The sequence below is a fragment of the Pempheris klunzingeri genome, chromosome 14 (genome assembly GCF_042242105.1).
Source record: "Pempheris klunzingeri isolate RE-2024b chromosome 14, fPemKlu1.hap1, whole genome shotgun sequence".
NCBI lineage: Eukaryota > Metazoa > Chordata > Actinopteri > Acropomatiformes > Pempheridae > Pempheris > Pempheris klunzingeri.
In genome coordinates this window covers 17,792,335-17,804,862 of record NC_092025.1, presented here as the reverse complement: position 1 = coordinate 17,804,862, position 12,528 = coordinate 17,792,335, and the positions used below count along the sequence as shown (strand labels likewise).

The following is a 12,528-nucleotide window of genomic DNA, read 5'->3' as shown; positions in this document are numbered from 1 at the left end:
TGAAATCAGCAGGAGCAGATTGTGTTCACTGTAATCATGTTAACAATGACACTTTGTGTTGTGTATGGCTTTAGTGGATACCGATGACAACGCAGTGTCATATTTCTAAAGAGGTAGTCAGTTTTTCTTGATTGTGCTAGCATTGTTGCTCTATTTACTTCTTCAATTAGGAGACAGCTTGTTTTTTAATGTATTTGGAGAGCAACACTTCCTGTGTCTCTTCAGAAACACCTCATCAGCACTGGCGATATGAACTTTTATGATTTTGGCAGCACAATATGTCCAAAAAAAAAAAAAAAAACTGGCCAAAAGAGACACATTGATTAGAAAAATCATACATTATCACTTTAAGTATTGCATTGGCCGAGGGTGTAAGTCTCACTCATTGATTCTTCAGTACAACTTAAGCAGAGTTTAATCACAGAGGTGAAACAACACTGCCCACTGTGGCAGATATCTTCTTTCCCTTTGTTGACTCACAACCTTGTTTCACTGGAGACTCAGCGGAGAGCAGAAGAGTGACAGACCTGTTTGAGACTAATGCTAAGGGACTGATTGAAGCCTTGCAGCTTTATTTATTTGAGAATATTAACAAATGACCCATTGTCGAACTTATGTAAATATATATTTTTCCTCTGTTTTGCTTGAACGGTTTGTCCCGATCATTTACGCCTCAGTGATTCTTGTGCTGTTATTGCACCAGTCCCAAACTGTCAGCCTGACAGCAGACAGTTTGGGACCGGTGCTGGTGCATGCACCATAACTAACCTATTTGAATCCTCACATCATTCTAATAATATATTTACTGTGTCTCTCTTGAATTCTAAATCTAATCTGTGTCCAAGCTTTAACAGACTTTACTGCAGCAGTTGTTCGTGGTATAAAATTATGTTTTTCCTCTATGCGGGTCATGCACAGCACATGTCTTCAGTATGGCAGGCAGCCAATGTCCCGCCGTGTGGCCTGATGCTGAACTGCAGTATTGCACCTCCTGAGGGACCAGATGATGCAGCAGAAATCACCAGACAGAGTTAGGCTGTGTGTGCTTTTTTGCTTTGTTTGGAAACTGTTTGAGGACACTAGACTGACAACAGGGACAGGACTCATTTATTCTCCTGACATAATTCAGAACAGTCAGGCTTATCATCAACCTTTTCATGCAATCGACTGACAAGAGGAAAAGGAAAAGCTGTGTGTTTATGATGTCTGATAACCGAGTGTCCCTTTTCCTGCATCAGCTTCACTTTCATTTCCATTAATTAAGAATGTAATTGGTTTTTATAAAGCTGTAGTTATGTTATATCTGAATTTTCGGGGTCACACATGGTTATTTTATGGCTATGGTAAAAACAACATAGATATTTAATAATCTTGTGTTTATGTTGTAGCAGTAGTAAACAATTTTGATCGTGGTTATAGATGTTATAGGTTTCCTCCTGTCTGGTGAGCTAATTAGTGCAATCAGCTGCTGTAATGGAGCGAGGAATAGGGAGTGGTTAGCCAGATGTCCAGAGGAGCTGGTTTGTGAAGACCTCCCCCCTCTTTGTTGTCCTGCAGGGTGGCGGTCAGACTGGGAGAGGCACTTAACACACTGACATTCACACTGACATACGCATACAGTAAAGATACATATATACTGGCACATTTAAGCTTGTCCATATGCACATGTCTGGCTTTCTGTGTGAGCCACAATTAGTAAATTATGTAGGCATCCCTTAGGAAGTTATTAAAGTTGCAGTAAATTAACATTTTCTTATAATACTGATTCACAGAAAGACACTGGAAGAGAAACAGTCAGCCCCCAGAAACTAAAGGGATACTCTACCAATAGTCATAGTCACGTTATCAAGGTTATCTTAACTTGAGCTTGGAGACTTCATTTTTATAACATACTGCGGTGTGAAATTTGAAAAATCTGGGTATTTACCGTGGAACAACTACTACGAGTTGCATTATGGGAAGTGTAGGCTCCTACCAGGGACTGAGGATACGTCAGCCTCAGCTACTTCAATATTTTTTAATCTGTCTCCTAACTTTTTGGAAATGCATTACTAAATTATGGGAGTTTCCTTGCAATTCCTTGTTCATTTACCCAAACATGCCCCTTGTGCTGGTGTGTCTTGTTGCCTTTTATTTTTTCACCCAGAGAAAGTTATACATGAATTCTCCTATGCATGACATTCAAAACGTCAGCGAGAGTTAGCTGCACCCGCCAATTCTCTGGTGTCCTTTAGTATGAAGCGATCCAACATTAACCATATAGTAAACATAACCATGACACAAGCCATGTTAATGTGCGTAGGTTAATGAATTAATTTCATATGGTTGCTTGGTATTGAAGTGGACATTTATAAGTTCATTTTTCCGTTTGGGGCCACCAAGATGCTTAGTCTGCTGATGCAGCTTTGATGACCTGACCGAGTCTTTTCTGCATCCTTGATCTGTCTGCCCCCCCGTCTGTCTGTCAGTGTCAGCTGGTTAATGGGGTCTGCAGAGGTAGCAGCCCTGCAAACTTGAAGTGTGTTGTTGATGCATTCTCCAAGGCCTGGGAATGCTGAGCTAATGCCTTACTGACTCACTGCCATGAAAGGACATGTCAGCATACGGGCGCTGTGTGCTCTTGTAGCCAAAGGCAGGAGGAAAACAATAAGCAGCTGTTGATTTATATTAAAACCACATTCTAAAGCTTATTTTGTCACAATATATAAAATGTGTGGTTGTAGAGAAAAGTTCAGGGTGATATAATACATTTTAATGGATAAAAGATTAGAAATTTGAGGATAAATGTATGTTTTTTTATACATTCATGTTTAATCCTGTGTACTTGAGTACAAATACAAGGATATCTAGGATGCATGCACGTGTAAGTGCACACGCAAAGCATTAACACTCATCTAAATTTTACAATAAACACCATGTATAGGCCCAAAAAGATGAGAAATCCAACATATGATCACAAGGTTAATATTTTTTTTCAATAAACCTTAATAAATGTACTAAAACTTAAAAGACAGATGAGGTAATGCCATTTTTTTTTCATAAAACCTTTAATTATATATATATATATATATATATAATATTTATATATATATAATTACTCTTAATCCTTCATGATGTAAATCTATCTTTGTTAAAAATCAATGAAAAGTATGTACTGAATGTGAGTATGATTTTCCAGTTGATGGTAGTAGTATACACACACACACACACACACACACAGGCACACCCTCAGTCACGTGCCTCCTCATTATGGGTGCATTAGTAGTGCTGAGGAGGGGAGTGGTGGAGGAAACGAACGGTGGAGTGAAGGGGGGATTCACTTTAGGTCCAAACAAAAGAGACACATGGCTGGGTGGGGGCATGCAGAGAGAGAGAGAGTCTGTGTGTGTGTGTGTGTGTGTGTGTGTGTGTGTGTGTGTGTGTGTGTGTGTGTCATGGTGAGTAGACATGTGGGGTGTGTAATGTGGTGGGCAAGCTCTGTGACAGCTGCTACACCATTCGACCCCTCCTCTGTTTTCAGAAAAACAAAACACTAAAATCTGCAGATGATGACTTGACTGGCAATGATTTACTCTTTTAACCCCCATTAAAAATACATTTTATATAGTATTTCAATTTGAACAAAAAATGTAATCCTCTATTTATTCAGGATCATTTATCTACGTTCTATCCAAACAAATTAGCTTGTACTTATGAAACATGACACGTGAACATGTGTTTTGCTGTGCTTTTTTCAGTCAGACTTTTAACAACTTAAAAATTCCCTTCAAAACACAAGCTTGGTTGTACCTTCTTGTATCAACAGCCCAGTGAGTTTATTTTTGCAAACTAGAAGCATTTTCAGATCTATTCATTCAGCGTACGCCTTTTACAGTGAAACAGTATTGCCTTGGTGCAATAGGATTTTAAAGTAGTCAAATAACTGATGGATGAGGATGACAGTAAGGAGTATGATGAAGGTGACACAGAGACAGAGAAGTCCTGTTTCCCTATTTGCTATATAGTGTCTCATATTCAATCACTGAATCCCCCCTCGGTGACTTTGATTTGTGAATCTGAAACCAGCTCGTTCAAATTAATTAGCCGAAGCCTCTGATAGGTTAATAATGATTAATACCAGATCCACGCACATGCAGGAGATATGTGTGTCAGCTCAGTAATGCAGACAACTGGATGGAGGCTGCTGACCAGCTGCTCCACTGCGCCCTCCGGTGGAAAGATTGCGACACCGCTCCTAACCAATGGAGCCTATTGAGGGAGGGGCCGGGTGACTGAGCCACAGACGCTCGTATAGCACTCAGCCAGGCACTTTACATCTCACTGACAGAGCGGCGACCATTCCCTGAAGCTCCCATCCAGGCGAGGGCCGCTGCAGCATCCGTAAAGGGAGACATCGCGTTTTTCAAAGCTTCATTTTTAAGGGTGGAATCCAACGAAAGATGTCTTATCAAGGAAAAAAGAACATCCCAAAGATCACAGTGAGTAAAAGGAGTTATTTACGCTTCACTGGCTGTGGGAACTTTGATGCACGCTGTTGCAAATCACTGCATTAGTGTTGCGGGCTTCCGTCTCCAAATGCGCCCAGCAGCGCGACTCGATGCTCGTCAGTTTTTCTTTTTTATTGTCAAGCTTTAACTGAGAGAAGGGGAGAAAATACGCACAATGAAATGGCATGACCGGCTGCCATAGTGACAGCCAGGCAGGGGGAGATGAGGCGTTTTCTTAAAGGTGTCCCGCATCTTCTTTGTTGAGCGGATCCATGCGTGGTGCGAGCCGGCTCGCCCATAAAAAAAAAAAAAAAAAAGAAAATATCCCTGTTTCGCTCCTGCAAGGGTCTGCTGTCTGCAGTGCATTATTGTGGGTTCACAAAATGCTTAATGACGATTTTAAATGTAGTTTGGTAGCATATAATTAGAATATTACATTAACGTGCTATATAGGCTGTCCACTGCCCCCACATGTCCCATACATTCAGCAAAAACCAATGTGTTAATATATTAATCTGTTTTTCAATGAGGCGATTTAAAATCACATTTTATTATGACAAGAATGTGTTCAGCCTTTTTTCTCTAACGGGGATTATTTCAGGCCCAGCTGATCACTTGTACACGAGGCTATTGAACTGTGGTGTTCAATGAGCTTCTCTTGCTTTTTCTTATGCACAATGATTTTAAGACATGCTTCAGAGTATCTTAACGGTATGACTAACCAGATGTATTCTCCCGTGGTTACAATTGGACAAAAGTGAGTAGTGTAAAATAGTTTGAAATTCTACATCAGCTCCTGATTGCCACAAGGGGCCTTTTTTTTAATTTATTTTAATGTTGAGGATGATGCAGACTACAGACATGGGCTACTGTTCATGTTGCAGGCTGGTGCAGAGGAGAGTGAGAGGTGGAAAAGGAGAGGTGGGAGGGGAGGGGGGGGGAGGAAATACACGCCCATTTGGGATGAGCTCTGATAAGCTGGCCTCGTTGTCCTGCATCATGAGAAGGAGAAAGATGCAGACTCCTGTCACAGCATCTAGGATGGAGGTTGAATTCAGGGCAGGCTGGTGTTACCCTGCCGGCCAACTGGTTGCTGGTGTGTGTTACAACTGCAGAGAAACCTCTCCCACTCCATCTTCTGCTGTGTGTGTGTGTGTGTGTGTGTCTGATATGCCTGCCTTCCAGTTTTCATTGTTGCAGCTCAGGCTGCAGTCAGGGGTGTGTAGCTCGGCTGTGGGAGATACAGCCTTTGTCTCGTCTCCTCAGCTGATACAACATCAAAGGGGTGGTTTTGGGGAGGACTGAGGTAGCTTTGGCCCGTAGAGGTCTTGTATTGTGCATCCATATTGTGAGCGCAGTCTCTCAATTTCATTGCTCCTAAAGTAGGGCATTTCGCTAAAATATACTAAAGTGGGCCAGAATTTTCCATGGCATGTTTTATACAGTCATTATGGGGATGGAAATTTTAATTTTACCAACCCCCCCACAGAGAGACAGGGTGGTTTTTTTCATTAGCCATTTATGATAGCATTTTGGGGTGTTGAACTTGCAAAAAGGAAGATATTTATATCAAAAGACACATGTCCACATACAAAATCAGTAAGTAATGCTACAACAAAGACCAAGATAAGATCTGTGTCCTCTCTTTTGATACTGAGGCAAGAAATCGCACACTGGAAACGTTCTACTTGAGTGAGTTGTGTGCAGTTTGGAGGCCTCAAAAATCATGCTATCCGGATGCTGAAGTTAAGTTTTTCAGGTGGAGATTATTGTGATCCTCAAAGACGAGCTCCACCAGTTGTAGCCAACACGTTGACTCGTCTGACATTCAGCTGCTACCACATCTCATTGATGTCCTCGACCAAGAGCAGAGATAAGGTGGCTTCACGCCACTTCAGTTCACAGGGGACGTATTCAATGGCTTTCACGCACGATGTAGTGAACCACAGTTTTCACAACCACTACAATAAGTATTTGCTTTCAACACATCATTCCAGTCCAGTCTCTTTTCCAACTCATTGGAGTTATAATCCTCAAAATTCCATTAAAGTTGTTGAATTGGCAACATCTGTATTTAATGGTGGTAACGGCAGGTTTTCAATAGCACAGGACAAAATACTGTGTTAGAAATAATACCCGTATCAACTACAGGGGGCAGCAAACATGTCTAGAGTGGCTACTTGGAAATGCAGCAGAACAACCAATTATTCATTCACACTTTCCTCCCAGGAAGAACGACAGTATAAGTCTTTTCCTTTTAGACAAAGTTCTGAACAACCATCTGATTGACCATGTCTGAATAGGGAGGAGGTTAGAGTGGATGTATGGACTTACATAGGAGTCAACATATATATATTTTTAAGCATAACCATGATTGTTGCCTAACCTTAACCAAGTGGTTATTACTGCACTGCAACCATAGCAATGGCAATCCAATTACTTCAGCAAAGTAGGTTAACTGAAACCATGATCTTTCCTAAACCTAACCAGCCTACCCAAGCGTTAACCATAGCATTGTTGCCACATCGCTTTAGTAAATAACACAGATGCCCGTTTGAGATGTCCAAAAACTGCCAGACCTGACAGATGTAGGGCAACGGGAATGAAGAAGGGCACAGGGGGCACAACTGCTCATTTGATCTTATGTGTATGGACAACAACCAACATCACTTCTGGGATACCTCACGACATCTCGACTAGAAGCGGGCCTGCCACAATTTTTGACCTTATAATTTCCGCATGTTCCGTGATGTTGACCAATAAGAGCATAGAGAGCTCTTCCACAATCAATTGTAAATATGGCAATGAACTCTTTTTTTTTAGTTTTCTTTCTTTTTTCTGACACTAACACCTGACAGCTAGTTACATTCACACCACCCAGGGCTACATTGTGTGTTTAGATTCTTGTTCCTGGAAGTCGGTCTCTAGCACCTCCTTCCTGATGTCATCACACAGGTCGTGAAAGACGGCAAGCTACGATTGGTCGGGGATCAGCGTGCCTGTCTGTCATGTGTCTTAGCCAAGTCACAGCAAGAATTTATGACTCTTTAATCGCCATCCATATTGTTCAGTGTGAACCTGGCATGAAGAAAGCAGTCAACTATTTCATGAGTAATTCTCAACTTAAAGTAGACTTTCACCAATTGGTGTCTTTAGTGTAACATCCATTAAGTGTATTAATTGTTTTCCTGCTGTAATTGTTTCCTGCTGCTAGCATTAAAATGCAATTTGAATCCTGCACAAGTAAGCCAATATAAAAAGGCACTCTTACTTAATTTTCCAAGTAAAACTTTGAGTTTTTAACAGCCATCCCAGAGTCATATCAGCTCTCTGAATGGACAATAACTCCCCAGCAAATGCTAATGTTATAAAATAAAGTATAAAGGAGTATACTGCCACACGCCGACCTTATATGCGCTCATAATGCTCCTTCCCTCCCAGACTTTCCTCCTGTATTTCCAGCCCGTTCTATTCCAGCTGTTTCCTTGCGTCTGCTCTCTGCCAGAGTGGCTCTGTCAGATTCCTAGGTGTGGTTCTTCCCTCCCCTCATACCCACTCACAGCAGCCTCAGTGTTGTTCCAGGCTAGTACATGTCATCAGTAATCCCCTCCAGCTGGAATGAGCAGGGTCGGCAGACAGCGGCTCTGCCCGGGAAATGAAACCTGTTACCCCCGTTGATGCACCACAAAACAGGGCTCCGCCACGCCAGAGCGTGCCACACAGTGGGCTTGAGTGCAAGCAAAATACCCCGTGGCCACCCAGACGTTGCCATGCGACTCTCCATGGCGACCAGCATACAGTTTGGAGGGCAGGAAAATATAACCCCTGTTTAGTTTGTGTATGTGGGGATGGGATTTGACCCACACACACACACACTGCAGTCACATAACAGACACCTCAATGATTTTTTGACTGCGAGAGTTTATAATCCAACCTGTCTGGCTTAATCAAATTCATATTGGGTTTTCTTTTTTTTTTGTCACCATGGTTACAAGGTTATACTACTACAGCCTATCAGAAGATCAACATTCCAGACAAGCAGGTTCCCTCTATGACTGTGGCTGGCAGGAGCTACCGCAATTAATTTAGATTGATAAGTCTCATTGTTCTCACTTTTCCAGAATGTGAAAAAAATCCTCTGCAGTTTTGGGTGAAGAGTAAATATTTTTGTTCGCTAGGCAACAAGGGCTGAAGCAGAGGCACTGGTGCACATTCAGGATGACTTCCCTCTTCCACTGGTCCCAGCCTGTCTCCCCGCTACTCCTCCCCCACACAAGGGTCTCTGTCACAGCTAATGGAAGTCTCCCCTAATATCCCCCCAGCCTTTTTGGCCTCTTTTGTGCCCTGGACTTTTCCAGGACCATTCCCACTTATTAAGCACCAAGGAGTAGCTATTAGTAATTTGCATCCCAGTTTATGAGCGCCTCTCCCTGCAGTCTGGTGGAAGTGGAAAAAGGTTGTCAGTGCATATCAGCGTAGTAGTACAAGAACAACATCCTGCCGTCTATTTTTGATTACTGCTGGCTTGTGTAACAGAAAATGACAGTTTCCTGTGCAGGGAGACATGCTTTATTTTTGGTGCTGTGTTTTCATAGAGTTAAATGACAAGATACTTTTTCCACTTGAACCTTGCTCTGCTTTGTTGCCAGAAATGTAATAGTTAAGCTTGTCAGCGCTAGAGGTAGGATGCGGTTGAGGAAGGTAAAAAGAGCTTAAGTGCTTTTTTCCAATGACATCAAATTTGAAAATGCATCAGATGAGTAAAGAAGCTGGGAGCACACAGTTTCCTAAACCATGCAGATATCTAATATTCATTTGATCAGTTTATATGAGTGAATGACATGTTTGATTGTAACAACTTAGAACAGACCTTTAATGGTTGACCTCAGTGCTTGACGTTCGTGTTAAAACTAATCCTCCTCCAACTGTCCCAATTTGTTGACCCTCAGACGGCTCAAGAAATCCTGCGCTCTTTGACTTACAGTAGCACCAAACACCAAATCCTCTACTGTTCATCCAGCGCCAAAGAGCTGAGAGTAGGTCACAGTCATGCAGGCACGCATATAAACAAGTACGCATATGGAGGTGAAGATGGGTAAGAAATATTTGTGGTGGTTGGAGCCATAACAGTCTGTCCTAGCAGTTATTTGTTTACATTGTTTGCCCTAAACACACAATACACACACACACACACACACACTGAGTAGTAAGAACCACACTAAAAGACCTCTCAAACTGTTTCATTGCTGCAGCTCTTCATGTTTTCATGGTGTACATCAGCTGTGACTTGCTTCACTGATTAAAAATATTATAAATCTGCATGTATTCCAAGGCTTTATGAATCTGCTTTATAAACGTACAGAGTTTATAAGAAAGGCGGGAGAGAGTGGAGTTAAAGAACAGAAAGAACTGGAGTTCCTGCTGGGCCGGTGCCACACAAACGCTCGACAGCACATTTCGACATGGTGATGTGCGTGCTGCTAGTTAGCTAGTATGCAAGTTAGGTTTAGTTAACATCTGTAAAGTCAATATATTGGCAGTTTATGGCGAATAAACACAACAAAAAATTCATGCTTTGCTTTCTGCTTGCACACACATACACACTGTAGCTTATTATTATACTACCATGTGCAGCTCACCCAGGGAGATTATTTTCCCGTCAAAAAGTGGCTGCTGTAACAGTGACATGATTGATCAATGAGGACATGGCCAGTGACCCTGGAAGGTCAGAGCAAATCAGGATCAACATTATAAATGATGTCTTGTGTAAATATTCTAACCCAAGATCAAGACAGGCACTAAACCAAGAATAGCTTTTCAACTATTTTAAGCTAATGTGAATCTTTGTTGTCTAATTATGTTATTAGATTGAAGTTTTTGCACAAAACAGGTACTCTCTGAAGAAACTGGGTTGGGTATGAGATGACAAAAATGGGCGATTCATGCATATTGTGACATGTTTAAATGATTGCTATGCAGCAGAATATAAGATCTGAACATGCATGTGCATGTAGGCAGGGTGCCTGAAACTGGAGAATAAATAGTGTACAAGCTATGTGTCTAATCTCTCTTCGGTCTGATTGTACCTCTACATGCTCTCTGACTTCTCTTCACCACTGTAGCTGCCTTTTTTAGGAAACCTAGAAAATCACTATTTTTGGTCAATGACTGGTCAATGTGGTTGTCCCAGTTTGAGAGTTGCCTCTTCCAGTCCAAACCAGAATGGTTACATCTCTGAATAGATCGAGGTATTTGCCATAGATTCTAGTGCAAAGGTAGGTTAGGACAGAACAAGTTCAACAAGAGAGATTACTTCAAAATACAAGAGCAGGGATGCATTTTAATCCAACCAGGGCCATAAGGCACTGGATGCCATTAAATTGTCCTTTCCAAAGTCAGGGCTGTAACAAAAAACAATATGACTGTGGTCTCTGTTCATTATGTGGATGGTGCAGTCTCATTAATGTTTTAACACACGCTGAAGTTTATTCCTATCACCACAAGAGTTTGAATTTCATTACAGTGGTGAAGAAAATTGTTATAATGTAAAAAATGCAGTGAATTAAGTTGATGGCAGGACCTCCTGGTGGCGCGATTGGCTTGGATGCATACTCACTCACGGGAAAAACACTCTTTGTGTCATATCCCCTTTTTTTTTTCCTTTCGCAAATAGTCAAAATAATGCTGAGAAATCATTTTTGGAAAAATTGACACAATCGTGGATAAATTCTGAAACAATAAACAGTCTGACCGCGTAATTGTGGCAACATTGGGAAACAGCATGCTGTCACTCGCAATCTTCTCTATGAAAGGTTGGAAGTGTGACATATTGCTATTTGTGCTCAATTGACATGAGCAGTGGAAAATGTGACTGTGTCTGTTTGTTATAAATTCCAGAAAAAAATAGTAAATGCTAGGCCTGCGTTTACATTTATGAAGTGCGATGACGAAGTGTTAATGAAAAATCTCCTGTCTCCGAGGATGTGTCTTTGAAAAAGCTTGACAGTTTGGTCTCCCATATCGCCCCGTGGATTTAAGTTGTGTTTCTTGAAATTCGTTGACAGTTTGGCTGTGCTTGTTGCCATTCGAAAGATCTGTACCGTGACATTTTGGAATGATGACATTAAGCATTTTAACGTCTAGTTTTCCACTGACTGGAAATAACTCCAGGCTAGTTCATTAAGTTCGCTATGTATTTCATTGGCAGATGCACTAACTGAGGAATTCTGAAATCAGCACAGTGACAGGCGCTGGGTTGTAATGGAAATGGAAAGCTATTGATTCTCAAATGATTGTGGTCTCTTACATGATGTTATAGACCAGTGTGGAGAGTGGGCTGAAACTGATGAAGGGGAATATGGTTGTGTGTTGCTGTGCGTGTGTGTGTCTGAGAGAGAGAGAGAGAGAGAGAGAGGGTCACCCATGCAGGGAGGCACCCAAGAGGGCACACCCCTCACTGCAGTATTATAAATCACATAAAAAAATCTTTACTTCACTGATGCAGTTGATGAGAGCAGGTCTGTATTGCTGAGTTGTACTCCGCTATTATGGAATTAGGGCGTTTATCCACATCACACCTAGAATCATATTTCAATACTTCCATGAAATAGGTAAAAATAAGTTGTGTTGCACTCCCTGTTCAAGTTCCAAATTAGATTAACATGGAACTGCCCCTGAGCTAATGAGTGACAATTACAGGGCAGCATGCTCTACAGGATGGTCTATGCTGGTACTATGTTTCAGCCAATGATGACTGTGTGTTGTAATGTGTTACTTCAGGGTGTGGTTGCTTGGGAAGGCTCAGGGATCTGTTTCACACTACTCCACCACCATCAGCATTACATACACACACACATGGAGACACAAGAATACACACATTACGTGTTTATGAGCTCAGCAGATAGTGAGCTTTTATTGTTGGAGCTACGTACAAAACTGCATTATGCCTTTTCCTTTTTTTCTGATGTGTGAAGGAGTGGCTGCAGTTCATTATAGTGATGAAACACTGGGTCCACAGCCAAGGGTGTAAATCACTGCACAC

The 12,528-nt window shown here is 41.7% G+C and overlaps 1 protein-coding gene across 4 annotated transcripts in view; it reads left to right on the top strand.

The window, feature by feature from the left end:
* Positions 1 to 12,528, top strand: part of dpysl3 (dihydropyrimidinase like 3) — a 37,778-nt gene that overhangs the window by 3,350 nt on the left and 21,900 nt on the right. For 2 of the 4 annotated variants that reach the window (XM_070843151.1, XM_070843150.1), the window contains exon 1: positions 4,331 to 4,478. The exons of the other annotated variants lie outside the window; for them this stretch is intronic. In XM_070843151.1, the coding sequence (XP_070699252.1) occupies positions 4,440 to 4,478 (39 nt within the window). In that variant the 5' untranslated portion in view covers positions 4,331 to 4,439. Of the gene's footprint in view, positions 1 to 4,330; positions 4,479 to 12,528 lie in introns of those variants that run through there. 4 annotated transcript variants of the gene reach the window in all.